At 39.3% G+C, this 23,871-nt stretch overlaps 1 protein-coding gene across 2 annotated transcripts in view; it reads left to right on the top strand.

Moving 5' to 3' along the window:
- The first annotated feature begins 3,746 nt into the window (after window positions 1–3,746).
- Window positions 3,747–23,871, top strand: part of ATG7 (autophagy related 7) — a 101,347-nt gene continuing 81,222 nt past the window's right edge. For both annotated transcript variants that reach the window (XM_063164409.1, XM_063164410.1), the window contains exons 1-14: window positions 3,747–3,938; window positions 4,334–4,388; window positions 5,190–5,307; window positions 6,103–6,180; window positions 6,632–6,748; window positions 7,291–7,440; window positions 7,926–8,014; window positions 8,888–9,009; window positions 9,997–10,087; window positions 11,352–11,496; window positions 12,339–12,497; window positions 15,090–15,284; window positions 21,919–22,125; window positions 23,213–23,328. In XM_063164409.1, the coding sequence (XP_063020479.1) occupies window positions 3,761–3,938; window positions 4,334–4,388; window positions 5,190–5,307; window positions 6,103–6,180; window positions 6,632–6,748; window positions 7,291–7,440; window positions 7,926–8,014; window positions 8,888–9,009; window positions 9,997–10,087; window positions 11,352–11,496; window positions 12,339–12,497; window positions 15,090–15,284; window positions 21,919–22,125; window positions 23,213–23,328 (1,820 nt within the window). In that variant the 5' untranslated portion in view covers window positions 3,747–3,760. The remainder of the gene's footprint in view (window positions 3,939–4,333; window positions 4,389–5,189; window positions 5,308–6,102; window positions 6,181–6,631; window positions 6,749–7,290; window positions 7,441–7,925; window positions 8,015–8,887; window positions 9,010–9,996; window positions 10,088–11,351; window positions 11,497–12,338; window positions 12,498–15,089; window positions 15,285–21,918; window positions 22,126–23,212; window positions 23,329–23,871) is intronic.

Genomic DNA, 23,871 nt, shown 5'->3' with positions numbered 1-23,871 from the left:
ACAACAAAAATGTTTGGTAAAAATAAAGAACATTCAAACAGCTAAACCCAGGAAAATAAAGATGCCTGAGTATTTTTTTTAATTTCAAGCCATTTTACCCATGATCTTTGTGTAAACTGTGTTAACAGCAAAGACAGGGGATTTGTGATAACCAATTTTATAGCTATTAGATAACAACAAACAGGGAAATGGAACAGTGCATATTTTAAATAGCAAGTATCTAAGAAAATTTTTGAGTTTCACTGAGCAGGCAGTTGCAGTGGCTCTGGATGTGAGGGAAGCAGAGGAAAGCAAATTACGGTAAGAAATGGAGAAACCTCCCACCAACGTGGGGCAAGGCTCAAGAGAATATTTCAGGAGTGGTTTCCTGTAAAATGCTTTCAGTGTTTTCCATTTGACAGCCAAGGTCAGAGGACACTGAGCTTCAGAGAACACAACGAGAGTCTGGGGATTTCTTGTAAAAAACACGTTCACTCTCCGGTGAGTGAAAAACACCAATCACTTGTTTCCAAAATTTTAAAAGTTTAATAGTTATAAAATGATTGCAAAAATAGCAATATAATTAGAGAAATAAAAATTTTGGACAATTTGGATTTAGGACAATATGAGACAATAAAAACAAAGAGTTACAGACATCCGGGTACCTTTTTCTGGGCAAAATAAGCCTGAAAAAGGACACATGTTAACAGAGGATTAACCCTTAAAAACAATAACTTGTTGCATGTTCATACACTTCATACATGATGCATAAATTCCATTCAAATACAGGATTCTGTCTGGGCAGTGTCAGCTTCTTCCTCTTAATCCTGATGGCATTTTCAGGACTGAGTGAGGCAGGAAGAAGTTCATTTCTTCTGATAGGAGAGCAATAAATTCTCTTTCTCTGAAAGATTTAGGTGTCCTGTGCCTGCTATCTCAGTGGGAGTACCTCATTCCTCTCTTTAAAAAAAGTATCTTCCATAGCATAGTTTCTATTTTAACATTATGTTATAACTTAAAACTATATTTAACAGACTACTAAAGAAAATTAATACAACATAACTTTCTAACATAACACATATAATATTAATTTTAATATTTGCAAAAAGACAATCACAAAATACACATTTTTCACATGTGAAAATTTAAAAAGTTTAATAAAGGACAATAGGAGCATGGAGCAAAGGTTATTATGGCCGGGTGCATCGTGGCACTCAGCCATGAAGCACGCCTGCTATTTTGGAAACACCCTTCATTTACCATTTCTATTGCATCAGCTGTTGCATATTCACAAACAATTATTTGTAAACTTTCCCCCATAGTAAACCTTCCCCAAACTAATTTACATGTTCCAAGAACTGTTTAGCATGGCTCCTCCTCGGTTCCACCTTTTTAGAGCATGCACATTCCTCGGCTGTGGTTTTGGTCCCTTCTTATCACATCCAGTACAGGAATGTGCCCTCTGTTGAGGGAGTGACAAAACTATCCGTTGTCTCCTCAAAAGGGAAATAAACTCAGGAGTTTCTTCCCTCAAATAGTGAAAAACACATCTCATAGGACCTGGGGGACTTCACCTCAACTTAAGGATGGCCAATTGGACTGGAGCCAAAAAGTCCCAAGAGCAATTTACTAGAAAAAGAAGAGAACAAAGAAACTAATGGCTTTTGTGAGGTGTTTTACCAGGAGCAAAAACCTCTTGCACCAGGTTTTTCTCTGTAAAGAGTTTTGTTATTTTGCCTTTTATCAAAACTTTTTGTTTCCAACACTACCACAGAAGCCATCCTGCTGATTTTATGCCTTCTGAGGCAGCTGAGCTATCTTGGGTGTGACATAGATCTCCAAGAGCTTATGAGACCTGGCTTGAAGAGACCTCTATTTCACTCCAGTTATGGGCTTTGGTCCATAACTCTCCTTATTTTGGTCCAAAATATGATCCATATTTTCTTCAGAGGGTGAGTGCTGACAGCTGACAGATCTGTACAGGTGTCCTCTTCATTCATGGAGTATTGAATGGGTGTTATCCCATCCCAGCACGCATTTTAACACAAGTACACTTATATCATCTATTTCACTGAGTTTATTTAACAACAGAAATAAAAACTGTATCTTTATAACAAAGTTACTTTAACACTACACATACAAAATCTGTTTTAACGCTTGCGAAAAGCCAGTATTATACTATGTATCTCTGACAGAGGTGTGCTGGGTTTGAGATGCGCTGGTTTACAGCTCTCGGAGCTCTCCGTGGGACAGCAGGGACACCTGGCGGGGCAGCAGCGAGCCCGGGATGCCGCGGCCAGCCGGGAATTCCACCGAGCTCTTCCACACCGGCAGCAAACGCCGCCGACAGGAGGGGAAACAGCAGTGCAGGAGCACGTGTGGGCATTTTCCCACCGTCTAAAATGGAATTATAGCAAATTATTAAATTTTTTGAGGGCTCTGCTGCGTGCCGGGGAAGTAGGAGCAGCATACGGTAGCGGACACACGGACGGCTCCGAGCGCTGCGAGACGCGGGTCAGCCGGACTGCCCCGAGGCGGGGGATGCTACCGAGGGCGGGCGGGCACCGCCGCATCCCTTCGGGATCGGGACCGGGATCGGTATGGGGATGGAGATCGGGACCGGGACCGGGATGGGGATCGGGATGAGGATGAGGATGGGGACCGGCACCGGCCCGCCCAGCGTGGCCCTCACGCCATCACCCCGCGCCGCCCGCCCGTCACGCGCTCCGCCGCGGTAACATCACCGCTGTGCGCCGGCCGGGCATGCCGGAAGTGCGGAGCGAGCGGCGCAGCCGGTAAGGGCGAGCGGGGATGGACCGCCACGGGTCCAGAGAGCCTACACGGCACCGGCACGGCCCCCGGCACTGCCACTGCCGGGTCACAGCCCCGGCACGGTGCCTGCTCTGCCCCTTGCAGCCCGCGGTCGGTGTGCCCGGGCCTCACCGGCTCCCCGGGCTGCAGTCAGGCGTACACGGGGCGGGGGCTGCCCCGGGCCGGGCCGGGGCCGTGTCAGTATGCGGGGATGGTGCCATGTCCGTGTTCGGTCCCGGTGCCGGTGCTATGTAGGTCCTCTGTCAGTCCGTGTCACTGTGCGGGTCCCGGTGCCGTGTGGCTGTGCCGTTCCTGTGTCTGTGTACAGGGACAGTGCCATGGCCACGTTCCGGGCCAGTCCCGGTACCGTGTGGCTGTGCCGTTCCCGTGTCCCTGTCCGGTCCCTTTCCCGTGTTGGACCTCTGTCCGTCCATGTCGCTGTGCAGGGCCGGTGCTGGTGCGGGTACCGTGTGGCTGTGCCGTGTCCGGTGCCGGTGTCCCTCTGCCGTGTCCGTGCCCCTGTTCAGTCCCGTTCCCGTGTGGCTGTGCCGTGTCCGTGCTCGGTGCCGTTCCCATGTGGCTGTCCCGGTTCCGGTGTCCCGGTGCCCACCCCTCAGTGTCTCAGTTCGCAGGGCCGCGTTCCCGCTGGGCCGTGGCCGCAGCAGCCCCGTGCCGTGCCGGGCCGTGCCCGCTGTGTCCGTGTCCGGTCCCGTTCCCGTGTGGCTGTCCCGGTGCCGATGTCCCGGTGCCATTCCCGTGTGGCTGTGCCGTGTTCGGTGCCGGTGTCCCGGTGCCCACCCCTCAGTGTCTCTGTTCACAGGGCCGCGCTCCCCCCGGGCCGTGGCAGCAGCAGCCCCGTGCCGTGCCGGGCCGTGCCCGCTGTGTCCGTGTCCGATCCCGTTCCCGTGTCCATGTCCCGGTGCCCAGCCCGGCTGTCTCTCTGTTCACAGGGCCGCGTTCCCGCCGGGCCATGGCCGCAGCAGCCCCCTGCCGTGCCGGGCCGGGCCGTGCCGGTTCGGTGCCGCTGCAGTTCGCTCCGTTCAGCAGCGCGCTGGACGCGGGCTTCTGGCACGAGCTGACCCAGAGGAAACTCAACCAGTACCGGCTGGACGAGACCCCCAAGCTCATCAAGGGCTACTACTACAACGGTGAGCACCCACCGACCGCCAGACCCTGCCAATTCCACCGGGCCCTGCCAATTCCACCGGGCTCTGCCAGTTCCACCAGGCCCTACCAGTTCCACCAGGCCCTACCAGTTTTACCAGGCTCTGCCAATTCCACTGGCCCTGCCAATTCCACCCAGCTCTGCCAATTTCACCAGGCCCTACCAATCCCACTGGCCCTGCCAATTCCACCGGCCCTGCCAATTCCTGCCTCTCCTCTCAGCCTATTCTGCTCCTCTGGCGCATTTCAGATGTTTCTGCAACACTACCAAGAGTGGCTGGGAGTTTTGTATGTTTCACTGTAATTTACATCAACAAAAAACAGAAGTAACCCCAATGTTTTTGTTTAAAAGGAGCTTTGTTGCTGCTTTTTTGTCCAGGTGATCCTTTGGGTTTGCCAGCTCGCTTGACACTGGAGTTCAGTGCCTTTGATATGTAAGTACAGGCTGGGCTTTGCCTTCAATTGTGTGTGGAGACACTTTCCTGGCATAAAATTGATATATTAGTTAGAGAAACTCTATGTGAGAATAGATAACTCAACGTGAGAATAGATAACTCTACATGAGAATAAATAATTCTACACGAGAATAGATAACTCCATGTGAGAATAAATAACTCAACATGAGAATAGATAATTCTACATGAGAATAAGTAATTCTGCATGAGAATCAATAACTACATGAGAATCAATAACTCTACATGAGAGTAAATAATTCTACATGAGAATAAATAATTCTGCATGAGAATAAGTAACTCTGCATGAGAATCAATAATTCTACATGAGAATCAATAATTCTACATGAGAATCAATAATTCTGCATGAGAATAAATAACTCTACATGAGAGTAAATCTACATAAGAATAAATAATTCTACATGAGAATAAGTAACTCTGCATGAGAATCAATTATTCTACATGAGAATCAATAACTCTACATGAGAATCAATTATTCTACATGAGAATAAATAACTCAACATAAGAATAAACTCCTCATGAGTGGAGTTTATTTCCCTTTGGTAAAAAATCTTTTTACCAAAGATTTTTGTTCTCACAGTCACCATCCTTTTCAGACCAATTTTCAATGATCTTTGTCGTGTATTAGTACATTTTAAGGTCAGAAAAGGCAATTTTCCTGAATAAATTAATAATGAACTTTAAAGCAGTGGAGGGGCTGCTTTGAGTCACAAAAAATTAACTCCTTCTGGCTGAATTTAAAATATTCCTTCTTTTTCCCAGGAATGCTTCAGTACCAGCACGTTGCTGTCCTGCTTTTGGAACGTTGTATAACACCAACACTTTTGAGACTTTCAAATCCTGTGACAAGAAAGCACTTCTGGACAAGGAAGCAAATGAGGTGAGATTTAAAATCAACTCGCTGAGTGTTTTCAGATCCTTTCTACCTCTTGAAGTGCTTCACACTCTGCCCCAAATTTGGGGATACTCCAGTCCTGGGTAGCCTCAAGATTTAGCTTATTCTGGAAGGAAGAGTTTGGTGTTTGCTTTTTACTGTTCTCTACAAAAGATTTGATTTAATTAATGATAACTAATTCTACATGGAGAACTCCACACATTTTAAGCTCTGCAATGCTCTTGGAGCTGCCAGGGACTTGAATTCTGTAGAGCATATATTTAAAATTTGTGCTCATACCCAAAAACCAGCAGTGCCTGGTTTAAACCTCAGATTAATGCAATTTATCTGTGTGACAGAGAGATGGGGAAGCTCCACAGGAGCAAGAAACCTGAGATAAAGCCAGAAAAAGATGGGTGAGAGGGGCTGGTCTGCCTGCTCTGTCAGCAGTTAATTCAATGTCATGGCCTGGGGAGAGGTGAAAGTCAAATTTGAGATGCTTTAATTTGACCTGTCCTTGATTCTCCAATTACTTACCTTGAGTAACAAAGTTTTCATGCATATCTTCACTCCAAACTAGGAATTTTTTTGCATTCCTGTGGCCTTGTAATTCCCTGTTGTCTGACCTTTAAAATCCTTTTAACGCAGATAGTTGTATGAATAAATTCAGTTTAAAAAAAATCACTGAATGTTTATCTCCAAACTTTAAGAATTATAGATTTTTGCAGCTGTTCTCATCTTCTCTTGGTGTTTCTCTGCCCTTTTATTTCCTCCTTGGATTCTTCCCACAATCCATGGCAGATCTGGGAATCAATCAAATCTGGAGCTGCCCTGGAGAACCCAATGCTCCTGAACAGGTTCCTGCTGCTGACATTTGCAGTGAGTACAGATAATTTGTGTCTCCTACTTGTAGTGGAAGTAGTGAAATAGTTTCTTTTTAGGAATATTAATATATTTTCTATTCATAATAATGCTGCATTAATATGTTTTATATTATTTTCTAAAAATTTATAAGATTACCTGATGGCCTTACAGATATCAGTAGAAGTAGAGTAGCTGTTTCATGTTTAATTAATTGAAAACTTTACTAAATGCTCCTGCTAACAAAGCCTGAAGGATTGTACACACATTGTTTACATCTTAAATTAAAACATATACAGAGAATGGAAGTCTTGTAGTATTTTTATGATTTTCTAAAATCATTGTGAGGTGAAGACCCCTGTGGTTCCCACAGTTAAAATAAAAAACCATTAATTTTAATTAGTATTACATAATTTATTTTGATATGTCTCTTTATTACCTAATTATACTTTTTTCTTTTTTCCCCTAGGATTTAAAGAAGTATCATTTCTATTACTGGTTTTGCTACCCTGCTCTCTGCTTCCCTGATGGAATTGAGATCACACAGAAGCCTGTCTGTCTTGGGGACAGGTTCTCACTAAATCAGGTACTCAAAATCCTAAAGATTGTGAATTCTGCACCACTGACAACTCCTGTGAGCTTTAAAACTCAATATTTTTTGTCATCACATCCTGAATTAATTGGAGACTAATTTATTTTAAAAACTTCACTTTTTTATTTCTATGTTTGTTTTTGTATTTACCTTTTGTTCCATGGTTTGTTTAAATTATCTCAGTTTAGGTGCAGATATGGCAAACAGTTCTTGAAGAGATGATTATGCTAAGCTATATATTTTATATTTATTTTTGAGATATATATGTTAACCTGTATATAAAAATGAATATTAATATGTAGTTATGGATACAGCTTTGGTTTTGAAACTCATTTAAAAAACCTTTATAAAGGGGCATCCCTTGAGTGAGCCAGCTCATTAAAATTACAAAATTATTAATAAAATGCATGTTTAGACAAGAAAAGGAACTTGGTTTTTTTTTATTTTTTAGGAAAAAAATTAAAAAAATTTAATTTCTTCCACATTACAGTGCAGAATTGTTAAAACTCTTGGTTCAGTTGTGTTTGCACTTTCAGATCCAAGCCCTTCAGAAAGCCTATGATGACCTCTGCCAGGAGGAGGGGGTGACAGCCCTGCCTTATTTTTTAATCAAATATCATGATAATTCTGTTGTGATATCCCTGCTGAAAAAGTGGGATGGCTTCTTTCAAGAGCAAGGAGAAAAGGTAATGAGAATTTTATATAATTTTATGTAATTAAATATTTAATCTGTGAATGGTTTGAGGCTTTCATACTGAGCTGGGCACGGTGGTTGTGTCCTGAGGGTGTCTGTAAAGTGATTTTTGTGCTGTTTTCCCTTTGATTTGTTCTCTTGCTGGCCTGTGCCCTGTCACTTTTTGATCATCCCAAAATCAGTGCAGAATTTTGGGTTTGGAGCATGGCTTCAGTTGCTGGGCTTCCCTCCTAAATGTGTTTTTAAAGTAATAAAAATGCATTTACAGCAGGGAACATCCAGTGTCCCTGAAGAGGCCAAACTGAAGAAATCTCAAAGCTGTGGCAAAAGCTTGAGGAAAACCTGGTGTGACCATGGATTAAATATTTATAAATATGCAAAATGTGTCTGTAGGCCAGAAGTTTTAAATAAAAATGCCAAATACCCTTTGCCTGACTGTGGATGGAGGAGTTCTCAATTGAATAATTTCATTTGCAGGTGACAGTTGGAGTTTATGATCCTTGTAATTTATCCCAGTATCCAGGATGGCCACTGAGAAACTTCCTGTTCCTGGCAGCCCACAAATGGTACCTGTTTTATTCTTTCCCACCAAGATTATTTATTGGTTGATGTGCAATGAGATCATTTTCTCCATGGTATTTCACTAATATCAATATTGCTTGATATGAAATGAGATAATTTTCTCCGTGGTGTTTCACTCATATCACCCACCTGAGATTTTCTTTTTTCCCTTGATATTCACTTGGAGTGATTCTGATTTTGGGCATTATTCTGGTTTTTCCTTCTGTCAGTCACAAATTCCTACAATCCTAAAATGGAAGCATTTGCCTGGGAATGCCAGCCTCACACCCTGCCAGTACCATCCAGCTGTGTCAAATCTTATTTAAAATACCCTGTGAATTTAAATAATTAATTAGTGTCAAGTAATAGCAGGCTTACACTTTAAAAAATTGATATTAGTAGGTTTTCTTCCTGTGTTACATTTACACAGTCTTGGGGTTGAGAAGGGTTTAGGCACTAGAATTCTCATTTTTTGTTTGGGGGTTTGAATCATAAGGAGGAAAAAGGATATATATTGAGAACTCAGAGAATCTTGGTGCTGCAGCAAAGTCGCAGCATGTCACCTGATGTTTGCTCTGGTACTTTTCTGCTTTTTATTCCTCTGAATCTGCAGTTTGTCCAGTGCTGGATGAATGCAAGGACAGGCTGACAGTGGCAATGCTTTGGAGCTGTGTCACACCAAACCAGTCATTTTCTGACACTTCAGGGATTATTTCTCTTTCTGTACATAATAAAGACAACACTATCAGTACCAAGACAAAAAGGCTCATTCAGAACCTGCAAAGGACTAAAGCTGTGTGAAATGGTGCTAAAACAAATCCCTTTTCCATTAAAAAAGTTGCATGTCTGTCTCTATTTCTCTTTTATCTGGCTGGCAGGGGCAGTGCTCTGCAGAGGCTTGAGGTGCTCTGCTTCAGAGACAGGACCATGCAAGGGGTGAGGGACATCACCCACAGCATCATCTTTGAAATCAAACTGCCACAGGCACCCCTGGGCCCAGGTAAGCCATTAAAAACTACATTTTCCCCTTTTTTTCGCCTTCTTAATCACTGCTGACATGGCAAAATAAATTACTGCTACAAAGTTGTTATTTATGCTAAGTTGTTTCAAATGGATTTTAAATTGTTTCAATTTCTGTTAAATATCTCTAAAGGAAGTGGTTCCTTTTTCAACAAAGAAAGAAGAGAGAATACTCTGTCTTTAATTTGTTCCTCCTGTAATTGTGTTTCTAATTGAAAACTAAGAAAAATCCTGCTGGTGGCATAGAAAACGAAATAAAACACCAGTATGTCTCATTTTTTCTTGTTGAATTTGTATACAGTCCCTCAGGTAGGAAAAACATGATAGTGAATTTATGGGATCAAAATTTCTGGAGAATTTCTAAAATTATAAAAATCTGCCCCAGAATGAGAGTGTTCCTTTAATCCCATAGTGACACATCCAGGTGTATTTTAAAGCAGTAAACTTAAAATATTAAAACATAATCTCAGATTTAATTTCTAGGTAAAGGACAGCACCACAAATTTTCTCTACCTCAGGCCAAAAGTTCTGAATGCTTCAGATGTCCTTGTTGCAAATTATTTCATTCCATATAATTAAGGTACATAATTCTCCACTGAATTTGCAGATGGGGTCTAGGGACCATGAAATGATGACTGAAATTAGTAAAATTGACTGAATTATGAATTTACTGAGCTTGGCATTAAAGATCTGATGGGGAATGATGCCAGCTCTGTGCTGGGTTTGAAGCTGAACAGGCAAAAGCAGCACAGGGGACACCTGAGAGCAAATTAAACTACAGGTTATTTACTGGCAGGTTTAAAATAAGGCTTTTTCCAACAGGGTTAAGTCCAAAAAAAAATATTTTTTTATGTCCTAGGATATTAAGGTTTTTATTCTTTCTTTCCTTTATTCTTGCTTTTTTTTTGTTTTTGTTTGTTTTGTTTGGGTTTTTAATTTTCTTTTGTGTTTTGAATATTTCAAACAGATTGTCCAAAAGCTGTTGGATGGGAGAAGAACCAAAAGGGAAGCATGGGGCCAAGGATGGTGAATCTCAGTGAATGCATGGATCCAAAAAGGTTTGGTTTTTATCTTTTAAATTCCCACAGTTTTCTTTACTTTAATCCATAGCAAGTTGAAATGTGAAATAGGGAAGATTATGCAGTAAAGCATCCACTGGATAATGTTTGGACTCTCTTTTGGAGGGAAGGGCCTTCACAGAGCACATATTTAGAATTTGTCTTCATACCCAAAAACTGGGTATGCAGTGCACTGCCTGCAGCAGAAATCTTGGCAATTTTGGGCTCTAGGTGAGAATTCTGAGTGCGTTTATTTAAAATTGAGTGAAATGTAGGTCAGATTGTTACAGGCCTGTGGAATTTCATTGAATTCCATAACCTGCAGGGTGTTCATGAAAATGAGCATGGGGGAAAGTTCATCCTTTGGGGTTTGTCAGAGTGGGACAGGAAGGAGCTCAGGAAATGTGACTTTAATAATTTTTATCATTTTGTTTGGGCAATGGATTGAAAAGAATGAGGTTACAGAGTGTCTGCATCTGTGTCCTTGCCTTGGAAAAACCTCTTGGTCTGATGGTTCAGGTTCAGCCCATCAAGCAAAGCCATTTTTATGAAGCATTTATGGAAATTCTCAGAGTATTCACAGATATTCAATAAAGTTCATCTCAGGGTTGTTAATTCTTTAGGTTTATTGACCTTCTTTACTTGATTAAATTATCTAAGAGCTTCCCAAAGAAGTGTTGGTAAAATGCCACCTTGACAATTGCAATTTAAATCCTTGTTGGACAAAGAATTTTGTGGATGCTGAAAAGATTTTATTTATGATGTGTGAGGGAATGAAAGTTGCAGGAATCTGAGACCTGTGGTGGTGTGGCTTGGTGAGGGCTTTAACACCCTGTGCTCTGATGGATATAAAAATCTGCCATTTTCTTTCTCAAACTTCCACAGAGATGCTTTAGGCACAAGTGGAATATTTCAGTTTAAGGACAGGTGTAACTGGATACAGAAAACCAGGTAGTTTTAAAAAAACCCAAAAATTTATGGACAAATTATCTGTCTTAGCACTCAGCTTTAACAAGAATCTTGGCTGAGACATCATTTTTATTTTCATATTTGCATTAATTTTATTACTGAAATTTTAGTTTTAGATTGTTACTTTTTCAGAAGCCCTTGTCTGTTTTTCATATTACCTATTTATTATACTGCTGAATTCTTGCCTTTAAAAAAATTGTTAAAAAATAACTAATTCAGCTGAAATACGAGGGATTCCTTTGTTGGAGAAGCACAGGAGGGTTCAGAAGTTGTTGCTATGTATTCCATGGCACAGGTTGGCAGAATCATCCGTGGATCTGAATTTGAAGTTGATGTGCTGGAGATTGGTGCCTACTCTGGATCTGGAGAAGATTGTGGCTGCCAAGTGTCTGCTGCTGGGAGCTGGCACCCTGGGCTGCAGTGTGGCAAGGACCTTGATGGTGAATCCTTCCTCTCACAAATAATCTCCTGCTTCTCATAAAATCTAAATTAATTTAATTTTTTTGTCCAGCTGCCATCACACATCAGATCCAAATTGCATTCTCTGCATCAGAATATACAGAATGCACATGAGTTATATTAGAAATTGCAGGGAAGAGATCTGTACCTAATGGAAATAAATAATTCAATTGCTGCTGACATAATATTATTATATTATATTATATTATATTATATTATATTATATTATATTATATTATATTATATTATATTATATTATATTATATTATATTATATTATATTATATTATATTATATTATATTATATTATATTATATTATATTATATTTATTATACTATATACGTATATATATAATTATAATAGTAAGGGCACCTCTCAATAGCTGCTGAGGTGAGAAAGTAAGGGAACCTTGGCAGAATATTCTGAATTTATATTAAAAAAATAAATTCTGGAACAAATTAACAAGCTACAAAGACCAAATTCATAGTGAAGCACTTGAAATAACTGTGCTGGTAATTCCTTTCAGGGGTGTTCACCCCATTCCAGTGAATTCAGTAGGGTTTGAGGATTTCTGTTAAATGCTATATTTAGCATTTAAAACCAAATTATTTATATATATATTTATATAAAATTTGTATATTTATTATATATAGATATTTAGCAACCAAATTTCTGTTCCCTTATTTCAGTCACTTCAAAAAACTACAAAAACTTTTGTAGCTTAAAAAAAGAGAACAAAACTCAACGTTGAGCGTATGACATCACACAAAAACATTTCCCAAGGCTGTTGTACTTATCTTTATTAACTTTTGCTCTCCTTTAGGGCTGGGGGGTGAGGAAAATCACTTTTGTGGACAATGCAAAGATCTCCTACTCCAACCCCGTGCGGCAGCCGCTCTACGAGTTCGAGGATTGCCTGAGTGGGGGCAAGCCCAAGGCTCTGGCAGCAGCAGAAAGGCTGCAGAAAATCTTCCCAGGAGTGGTAAAATCATTATTTCCATGTTGCTATCACTGGGGGAAAGAAAAAAAATAAGAAAAAAAGTGACTTTTAATTGCTGTTCCGGGTTGTAGTAGTTAAACGTTAAAAACACTACGTAGGGTTTTATGAAATACTTCAGTTGGTTACTGAAATATCTTAGTTGGTTACTGAAATATTTCAGGAGGTTACTAAAGTATTTCAGTTAGCTACTGAAATATTTTACTTCAAATTTCTGTTCCTGGTAACGTTGTTGAGGTAAATTGTCACAATATGACACAAAATGAATGACACTCACACGCTGAGATGTCCAAGGCAAATAAATCTAGTTTATTTCTGGACCTCAATATTTATAGAATTCCAAAAGTGACCATGGATTGGAGGATGAAATTGCCACCTCTCCAACCACACTGGTCAAACCAACAGTCCATCAATACTCTCCTCTTCCAGAAAGTAATGCAAACCAATCATTATTTACATGAAAAGTGCATGAGAAACTCCAATACAAAAATGTAAACATCAGAAGGCTTAGGAGAACTTTAGAAGAGCAGGGTGACAGTAAATATTTGTAGTAATGAAATATAATTAAGGAACAATAAGTAAATTTTAGCTTGTTGATAGTGAAGTGAATTTTTTCTTGTCTAGGATGTCCTAAGGAGCTTTGAGTAATGCCAGGTCAGATTTATTAATTGTCTGCTCTGGGAGCAGGTCCTGAGGGAAGAAATAAATGTATTTTTGAGATTTCCTATTATTTTTCATACCCCAAATTTGCAATCTTCTCTAAATTGATTTTCTATATTAGAAGCTATAGCTTGGTTTTTAACAGCCAGCAGAGAGAACAACATACAGTCCCCTTTTTTAAATGTCATTCTAATATTTTATGAGATGCTAACTAAATATTTTGGATCATTTGGGGGCATTTTAAAACTTCTCTTAGATTCCTGAGATTTTGGGACTCTGTGGAATGAGCAAGATCTTTCTTTGGGGATATGTATAGACACTTACTCCTCTTTAAAATAATGCCAATGTGCTCTTTGAGCTCTTTTTGCCATTGTTTGGCTGCCAAATGCACCTCAGCCACTTTGGCTGGTGACTGCTCTCTTTGTTTTGAGGGACAGTTATTCAAATAAAATTGTTGGAGTTGCCAGGCTTGTCTGTATTCCTACAGCTACAATGCCTGGATTGAGCTTTTTTTTTGAATTCTGGTAGGATTTTAGTATTTACAAACCACATTGACCATTTGGTGGTGCAGTTAATTCCATCTTATTTATTTTAATTTATTAAACAAATAAATTTGGCCTTCCTAAGTCACCAGCAGTGTGAATTGAGCTGATCTAATCAATCAGCATTTCAGCAGCACAGGCTTGATGGGTTATCCATGAACACTTTATTCATACACAACATGGATTAAGTTCTGTATTCCTACCAGGAATTTTGGAGGAGATAATGACACTGGAATTAAAGCCTGCCCAAAAATTTCCTGATGTCTCTGGTGATGGTACAGAGGGGAAAAAGAGGTGGATCCTTTGGTATGGTTAATGCAGCTGTTACCCACAGTCATTTCTGCAAGCTGCTAGATGGGCCTGGTTCTTTTTATCCTCAGGGTGATTTCTGTCTGTGTTTTCTGTCTGTTTTTTCTGTCTGTTATTTATGTGTGTTCATCCTTTTGGTCATTTGTCTCACCTGGATTTATGAGTTGTGCTGATCATTAATTGGTCTGTGCCAAAGCACATTCCACCAACCTTCCTCTCCTCTCTTCCCATGGAATTTTATGCTCGGTTCATCCAGTTTTTTGTATTTTGGTTCCTAATTTTTCCTGCAGTGCCAAACAGGGAGGCTTTGGCAAGGCTTGTCCTTCTGTGACATAAATGAGGCCTCCATCCTTCCCTTCCCTTCCAGCAGATTCTGGCAGCTTGTGCTGCCACATTTCCAAAGGAGTGAATGAATTGTTTGCATTGTCCATGCACTGTGTAGATGCTTCTTGGCTCAGTATTTGCTCTCAGTGTGTCCTGCCCAAGTAATGGGCTGGAAGAGGGAAATGTTTCTGCCACAGGAACAAATCCTGCAGCTCTGCAGTGACAAGTCTCAGAAGTGCTTTTTGCTGTCTCAGATTCCCACATGGCTTGGGAATTACAGGAAAATCATCCAAGGCTGTTCTCCTCCTGAGGAGCTGAAAATGAGGAGCAGTGTGTGTGATGCTGCACGTGGCTGTGACTGAGGCAGGATTTAGCAGCAGAAATACAAACTGCAGCCTGTTAAAATCATGTGGGAAGGGGCTGGAAAGAGAATCAGGACACAATTTTCAGTCACTGATCACAATCATGTGTAAATGTGGCTGCTTGGCATTGGGGTGCTGTTTGTAACCCCTGGGATCAGGAGCAGCTCCACTCCGTTCTTGTAGCGATTTACTAATCCTGCTGAGACTTTGAGTGTGTTCTGCCTAAATCCAGAGTGAGAAACCCCAGCACTGTACCACAGAGAGGTTCTGCATTCTGACAAGGGGAATTGAATTTGTCCTCTGCTCTGTGCTGAATTTTACACCTCTTTAATCACAAGGTCACCCTCTGAACTGCTGATTTTCTCTCTGCCTCTCTCCAGAGCTCTGAGGGTTACAACATGAGCATCCCCATGCCAGGCCACCCCGTGAACTTCTCAGAGGTGACCATGGCCCAGGCTCAGAAGGACGTGGCACAGCTGGAGGAGCTCATTGAGAGCCACGACGTGGTGTTCCTGCTGATGGACACCAGGGAGAGCCGCTGGCTGCCAGCTCTCATCGCAGCCAGCAAGAGGAAGGTGGGCCACAAGCCATTCATTGCCTTTCTCCCTTTCCTTTCATTTTCTTTCTTTTTTTTTTCCCTTTCTTTTTTTTTCCTTTCCTTTTTTTCCCCCTTTCCTTTTTTTCCCTTTCCTTTTTCCCTTTCCTTCCCCATCAATGGCCAGATGTGGTGTTCCTGCTGATGGACACCTGGGAGAGCTGCTGGCTGCCTGCTCTCATTGAAGGTGTGCTGCCAATCCATTCATTTCCTTTTCCCCCCTTTCCTTTTTCCCCTTACTTTCCCCTTTCCTTTCCCTTTTTCCCTTCCCTTTTCCTTTCCTGCTCTCATTGCAGCCAGCAAGAGGAAGGTGTGCTGCCAATCCATTAATTTCCTTTCCTTTCCTTTCCTTTCCTTTTCCTTTCCTTTCCTTTCCTTTCCTTTCCTTTCCTTTCCTTTCCTTTCCTTTCTTCCTTTCCTTTCCTTTTCCTTTCCTTTCCTTTCCTTTCCTTTCCTTTCCTTTCCTTTCCTTTCCTTTCCTTTCCTTTCCTTTCCTTTCCTTTCCTTTCCTTTCCTTTCCTTTCCTTTCCTTTCTTTTCTTTCCTTTCCTTTCCTTTCCTTTCCTTTCCTTTCCTTTCCTTTCCTTTCTTTCCTTTCCTTTCCTTTCCTTTCCTTTCCTTTCCTTTCCTTGAAATTTCCTTTCCTTGAAATTTCCTTTCCTTGAAATTTCCTTTCCTTGAAATTTCCTTTCCTTGAATTTCCTTTCCTTGAAATTTCCTTTCCTTGAAATTTCCTTTCCTTGAAATTTCCTTTCCTTGAAATTTCCTTTCTTGAATTTCCTTTCCTTGAAATTTCCTTTCCTTGAAATTTCCTTTCCTTGAAATTTCCTTTCCTTGAAATTTCCTTTCCTTGAAATTTCCTTTCCTTGAAATTTCCTTTCCTTTCCTTGAAATTTCCTTTCCTTGAAATTTCCTTTCCTTGAAATTTCTTTCTTGAAATTTCCTTTCCTTGAAATTTCCTTTCCTTGAAATTTCCTTTCCTTTCCTTGAAATTTCTTTCCTTTCCTTTCCTTGAAATTTCCTTTCCTTTCCTTTCCTTGAAATTTCCTTTCCTTTCCTTTCCTTGAATTTCCTTTCTTGAAATTTCCTTTCCTTTCCTTTCCTTTCCTTGAAATTTCCTTTCCTTTCCTTGAAATTTCCTTTCCTTTCCTTTCCTTGAAATTTCCTTTCCTTTCCTTTCCTTGAAATTTCCTTTCCTTGAAATTTCCTTTCCTTGAAATTTCCTTGAAATTTCCTTGAAATTTCCTTGAAATTTCCTTGAAATTTCCTTGAAATTTCCTTGAAATTTCCTTGAAATTTCCTTGAAATTTCCTTTCCTTGAAATTTCCTTGAAATTTCCTTTCCTTGAAATTTCCTTTCCTTGAAATTTCCTTTCCTTGAAATTTCCTTTCCTTGAAATTTCCTTTCCTTGAAATTTCCTTTCCTTGAAATTTCCTTTCCTTGAAATTTCCTTTCCTTGAAATTTCCTTTCCTTGAAATTTCCTTTCCTTTCCTTGAAATTTCCTTTCCTTTCCTTGAAATTTCCTTTCCTTGAAATTTCCTTTCCTTGAAATTTCCTTTCCTTGAAATTTCCTTTCCTTGAAATTTCCTTTCCTTGAAATTTCCTTTCCTTTCCTTGAAATTTCCTTTCCTTGAAATTTCCTTTCCTTGAAATTTCCTTTCCTTGAAATTTCCTTTCCTTTCCTTGAAATTTCCTTTCCTTGAAATTTCCTTTCCTTGAAATTTCCTTTCCTTGAAATTTCCTTTCCTTGAAATTTCCTTTCCTTGAAATTTCCTTTCCTTTCCTTTCCTTGAAATTTCCTTTCCTTGAAATTTCCTTTCCTTGAAATTTCCTTTCCTTGAAATTTCCTTTCCTTGAAATTTCCTTTCCTTGAAATTTCCTTTCCTTGAAATTTCCTTTCCTTGAAATTTCCTTTCCTTGAAATTTCCTTGAAATTTCCTTGAAATTTCCTTGAAATTTCCTTGAAATTTCCTTGAAATTTCCTTGAAATTTCCTTTCCTTGAAATTTCCTTTCCTTGAAATTTCCTTTCCTTTCCTTGAAATTTCCTTTCCTTTCCTTGAAATTTCCTTTCCTTTCCTTGAAATTTCCTTTCCTTTCCTTGAAATTTCCTTTCCTTGAAATTTCCTTTCCTTTCCTTGAAATTTCCTTTCCTTGAAATTTCCTTTCCTTTCCTTGAAATTTCCTTTCCTTGAAATTTCCTTTCCTTGAAATTTCCTTTCCTTTCCTTGAAATTTCCTTTCCTTTCCTTTCCTTGAAATTTCCTTTCCTTGAAATTTCCTTTCCTTGAAATTTCCTTTCCTTGAAATTTCCTTTCCTTGAAATTTCCTTGAAATTTCCTTTCCTTGAAATTTCCTTTCCTTTCCTTTCCTTTCCTTTCCTTTCCTTTCCTTTCCTTTCCTTTCCTTTCCTTTCCTTTCCTTTCCTTTCCTTTCCTTTCCTTTCCTTTCCTTTCCTTTCCTTGAAATTTCCTTGAAATTTCCTTGAAATTTCCTTGAAATTTCCTTGAAATTTCCTTGAAATTTCCTTTCCTTGAAATTTCCTTGAAATTTCCTTTCCTTTCCTTGAAATTTCCTTTCCTTTCCTTTCCTTTCCTTGAAATTTCCTTTCCTTTCCTTTCCTTTCCTTGAAATTTCCTTTCCTTGAAATTTCCTTTCCTTGAAATTTCCTTTCCTTGAAATTTCCTTTCCTTGAAATTTCCTTTCCTTGAAATTTCCTTTCCTTGAAATTTCCTTGAAATTTCCTTTCCTTGAAATTTCCTTTCCTTGAAATTTCCTTTCCTTTCCTTTCCTTGAAATTTCCTTTCCTTGAAATTTCCTTTCCTTTCCTTTCCTTGAAATTTCCTTTCCTTGAAATTTCCTTTCCTTGAAATTTCCTTTCCTTTCCTTGAAATTTCCTTTCCTTGAAATTTCCTTTCCTTGAAATTTCCTTTCCTTGAAATTTCCTTTCCTTTCCTTGAAATTTCCTTTCCTTGAAATTTCCTTTCCTTTCCTTGAAATTTCCTTTCCTTGAAATTTCCTTTCCTTGAAATTTCCTTTCCTTGAAATTTCCTTTCCTTGAAATTTCCTTTCCTTTCCTTTCCTTGAAATTTCCTTTCCTTTCCTTTCCTTGAAATTTCCTTTCCTTTCCTTTCCTTGAAATTTCCTTTCCTTTCCTTTCCTTGAAATTTCCTTTCCTTTCCTTTCCTTGAAATTTCCTTTCATTTCCTTTCCTTGAAATTTCCTTTCCTTGAAATTTCCTTTCCTTGAAATTTCCTTTCCTTGAAATTTCCTTTCCTTGAAATTTCCTTTCCTTGAAATTTCCTTTCCTTGAAATTTCCTTTCCTTTCCTTGAAATTTCCTTTCCTTGAAATTTCCTTTCCTTGAAATTTCCTTTCCTTTCCTTGAAATTTCCTTTCCTTTCCTTGAAATTTCCTTTCCTTGAAATTTCCTTTCCTTGAAATTTCCTTTCCTTGAAATTTCCTTGAAATTTCCTTTCCTTTCCTTGAAATTTCCTTGAAATTTCCTTTCCTTTCCTTGAAATTTCCTTGAAATTTCCTTTCCTTTCCTTGAAATTTCCTTTCCTTTCCTTTCCTTGAAATTTCCTTTCCTTTCCTTGAAATTTCCTTTCCTTTCCTTGAAATTTCCTTTCCTTGAAATTTCCTTTCCTTGAAATTTCCTTTCCTTGAAATTTCCTTTCCTTGAAATTTCCTTTCCTTGAAATTTCCTTGAAATTTCCTTTCCTTGAAATTTCCTTGAAATTTCCTTTCCTTTCCTTGAAATTTCCTTGAAATTTCCTTTCCTTTCCTTGAAATTTCCTTTCCTTTCCTTGAAATTTCCTTTCCTTGAAATTTCCTTTCCTTTCCTTGAAATTTCCTTGAAATTTCGTTTCCTTGAAATTTCCTTTCCTTCCCCTTTCCCTTCTCCTTTTTCCCCTTTCCTGCTCTCATTGCAGCCAGCAAGAGGAAGGTGTCCCACCAAGCCACTCATTTCCTTCCCTTTCATTCTCCCTTTAAGTCCTTTATTTTATTTTATTATCATTTATTTCTTATTTTATTTTAATTCCTTTCTTTTAAATTTCTGGCCCTGAGCAATGGATTTCTTTCTTTATAGCTTAAATGAGCTTCCCTTTGCCAGTGGAGAGATTCAGTGAGGGCTTCACTGAGTCACAGCCTCAGATGTCAGTGTGTGTAACTTGATAATTCATCAGCTCCTCCTTAATGCTCCTGGCCTTTCTTGCACTTATGGTCATTCTTTCTGTTGTAGCTGTTTAAAAACAGCACAGAAATGACAAAATGAGCAAATTTGCAAGGCTTGTTATCTCTTTATAAAAAATCTGATTCTATTCCCCAGAGGACTGACTCTCCGTGTTTATTAAAAAATAAATATCAATAATATTAACCCATCACACAGCCCAGGCAGGGTGTTCCTGGCACTGTGTTTGTGCTGCTCATGGACACAAAATTCCTGCTACATACTGAGCAGAAATTTGGAGCAGAAATTATATGAATAAAGCAATTTCTGACCTTTCTGTTCTCTCTCGGAGCTGCCACTATGAGCATCTTGAAGTCCACTTTTTAAATTTCTTGAGAGTTTTAAAACAATTCAAATCAGCCAATTCCCAATTATTATGGGAGCTGGCTGATTTTAATTATCAGTTTTTATTATTATTACCACAAAATCTTTGTGTTGTTTTGGTACCATACATAACTTTTTTCTTCAACTCAACCCAAACTCTACTTTTAACTGTGTTAAGAGTTTTTCAAAACTTCAGTTTCAAAATTTCAAAGTTTGAAGCTGGGAAGTGCCAGGGCCAGCCTACTCTTCCACATGGTATGGTTGGGAATTTCCAGCACTATATGGAGTTTTATGTGCATGTTTTATATTAATCCTGTCTGGTTCAGTCAGGAAAGAATGATTTTATGATCTCCAAAACTTCCCTCCCATGTTTTCTTAGCCAGCAGTGCCCCTCTACATTTTCCTTGCAGCACTTGTATAATTTTGAGGATAAACTTTGAAACTTTTGGTGACATTTCTCTGTTACTCCGTGGTGCAGTGTGTCTGCATCACAATTGATTGATTTGATAACATCCCTTAGATCTGAGGAGATGGAACTCTGTCACTGAAAAAACAGCAGGGAAATCTCCAGGTGTCCAAACAAATGCTCAGTATTTTATGTTGGTAAACACCCAATGAGAGCTCTGCTCCAAATGTGAGTTTGTGTGGCACCTGCTGATCTCAATTACTGCAGAGTTTGGTCCCAAAGGTCTCAAAATGAAAATAAAGAAGGTGGTGAGAGATGATTTGTGTGAAATGCACACCACCAGGTCTGTGAGTAGCCAAGAGTTCTTTTCCCCACTCCACCATTCAAGTGCCTTGGGGATCTTTGCCATTCCTGCAGTCCTTCCCCAAAACAAACACCTCAGACAAACCAACTCCTCAAATGCTAAATCCTCATGTCAGATATTAAATCTCTGCTCCTGCTGAGCACTGGAGCTTGTTAAAATGTATCCTTGCCAAAAGATACTTTTTCATTTGTCTCTTGTACTTTTCCATTGTCTCTTTATCAAAACCAGATGGTTTTTTTTAATTAAGGCTCAATCAGTTAGAATGAAATAGTTACCTGTAAACTGAGAAGAAACAGTTGATTGCAGTGGGAATTGTTTAACAATATCAGTAATTTCTGCTAATAGCAGCTCTTACTCATATTTTGGTAGTGGAACACTTTATTCAGGTTTTACAGGTAGATGCAGTGAGAAGATGGAATCTTTTAATTGCACAGATTCAACAGCAGGGTTCCACTTCAGGGCTAAGGAAAAACAAACTACTCCAGGGCTGAAACAATATGCAAAAATAATTGGAAATACTGAGAACGATGATGAGACTCAAAGCTTGTTAATTAAGATGACTAATTTTTGACAGAGCTTCCCTCAGAGTTCTTCTTTTAAATAATTCCTGGCTGGAAGAATGGAAGACAAGGAAGTGCTGCAGCAGAATTTCTACCAACAGGAGGTGCAGAGGAAGCAGTGCATCTTCCTTTATATTTCACTGGCTGCAGTCATTATTGTGTTGATATTTGTGCTCCAAATTCCTCTGTGCACTTGCCACAAAGTGGAGAGAGAGGGGAAATGAGGACACAGGAATTGTGCAGCACAGCTGCTCCTGCTCCCCATGTGACTAAGCAGATGCAGATGAAGCCCATAAGTAATCATTAATTGCTTTCCTTACTGAGCAGAAATTGCTTTGGATAACAGATGGTATTTCATTGCTTGAAGCTGCTGTTGCTTCTTTTTTTTTTTTTTGTCACAAGTTTGTGTAACAACTAGAGGGAGTTATTCATTCAGATCAGATTGCCCTGAAAGGCACAGAAAAGGACAAGGCCTTGTGACTTTCTGGAACAGACTTTTATTTTGGTTTTGGTTTTTTTTCTAAGGGCTTGACAGCTGGAATTCTGCACCTTTCAGAAGCTCTGTTGTTTATGGCTAAGGTGGTAAATATGCAGTTAATGGGTTGCTCATCCATCTGCAGCCTGTGGGTTTTTTGGCATTTATAGTGAATAAAACCCTCAAGGCTGCTTTTTTCTTCCCCTCCCTTTTTGGCTCACTTAAAATCTGTTGTTCTCTCTTTATTGTTCACAGTTGGTCATCAATGCTGCCTTGGGATTTGACACTTTTGTTGTTATGAGACACGGCCTGAAGAAACCGAAACAGCAAGAATCTGCTGGTGATTCACATTTCAGCAACACCTCTGCTCCTTCTGATCTGCTGGGATCCTCACTGTTCTCAAATATCCCTGGCTACAAACTGGGCTGCTACTTCTGCAACGATGTTGTGGCACCAGGGGATGTGAGTAGAACCTTATGCAAACAGTGATTATATATTATATATTCTACATTATTCTATATTCTATATTCTATATTATATATCTCTCTGTTATATATTATATGTCTGTCTTTTGTTGCAATTCGAATTTTTCATTGAATTCTTAATGGCGTTTCCTAAAGGGATCTGCTACTTCTGCAATGGTGTTGTGGCACCAGGGGATGTGAGTAGAACTTAATGCAAATGGTGATTATATATTATATATTATATATTATATATTATATATTATATATTATATATTATATATTATATATTATATATTATATATTATATATCTCTCTTTTGTTGCAATTTGAATTTTTATTTGCTTTTAATGGCATTTCCTAAAGGGAACTGCTACTTCTGCAATGGTGTTGTGGCACCAGGGTATGTGAGTAGAGCATATATATAGAGTATATTATACAATATATAGAATATATTATATAATATATAATATATTATGTATGTATGTTATGTATTTATATATATATATATATATATATATATATATATATATATATATATAATATCTCTCTTTTGTTGCAACTTAAATTTTTATTTGAATTTTTAATGGCATTTCCTTAAGGGATCTGCTACTTCTGCAATGGTGTTATGGCACCAGGGGATGTGAGTAGAACTTTATGCAAACAATTAATATATTATATATTATATAGTATATATTATCTCTCTTTTGTTGCAATTTGAAGTTTTATTTGAATTATTAATGGTGTTTCCTAAAGGGATCTGCTACTTCTGCAATGGTGTTGTGGCACCAGGGCATGTGAGTAGAACATATATACATATATATGAGTATATATAGGGTATATATTATATATTATATATTATATATTGTATATTTCTCTTTTGTTGCAATTTGAATTGTTATTTGAATTTGTAATGGTGTTTCCTCAAGGGATCTGCGCCATGTTGATGCACATGAGTTAAAGAAATAGCAGATTTTTATTTGGAAGGTCACAGATGTGAATTTGACCGCACTGGAAGTGTTTTGCACAGGGCAGCTGGTTCCTTTGGAGTTATTCTGCCCTCCCTTCAGGGTTGTCTGTGTTTGTAGTCCACCAGGGATCGGACTCTGGACCAGCAGTGCACGGTCAGCAGGCCTGGGCTGGCCATGGTGGCTGGAGCCCTGGCAGTGGAGCTCATGGTTTCTGTGCTGCAGCATCCAGAAGGGTGAGCCATTGCTGTTCTCTGGGAAATCACAGCAATCTAACAAAATCTGTAGTGAGGAGGGGGAATTACACCTCAAGAAGGACAATTCTGTCAGGGGTGATGTCTGTAAATTAATGCAATGGGCAGTGTTGGAGGGAACTGCTTCAACAAGTCTTAAGTTTTTCTTGTCTCTCTGAATTTAACCTCAGAAAGGTATTAGGAATCTTTCAAAAGAAGAAAATGTTGCTATTAGCATATTAGTAATCTTGGATTTGCTGTCTTTTTCCTTTTTTCCCCCTTTCCTTTTTCCCCTCTTCTTTTCCCCCTTTGCTTTTCTTTTCCCCCTTTGCTTTTCTTTTCCCCCTTTGCTTTCCTTTTCCCCCTTTGCTTTCCTTTTCCCCCTTTGCTTTCCTTTTCCCCCTTTGCTTTCCTTTTCCCCCTTTGCTTTCCTTTTCCCCCTTTGCTTTCCTTTTCCCCCTTTGCTTTCCTTTTCCCCCTTTGCTTTCCTTTTCCCCCTTTGCTTTCCTTTTCCCCCTTTGCTTTCCTTTTCCCCCTTTGCTTTCC

This window comes from Melospiza melodia, chromosome 10 (genome assembly GCF_035770615.1).
Source record: "Melospiza melodia melodia isolate bMelMel2 chromosome 10, bMelMel2.pri, whole genome shotgun sequence".
NCBI classification, from domain to species: Eukaryota; Metazoa; Chordata; class Aves; order Passeriformes; family Passerellidae; genus Melospiza; species Melospiza melodia.
Note: the sequence above shows the minus strand (reverse complement) of the source record. Positions and strands in the feature narration are given on the sequence as shown.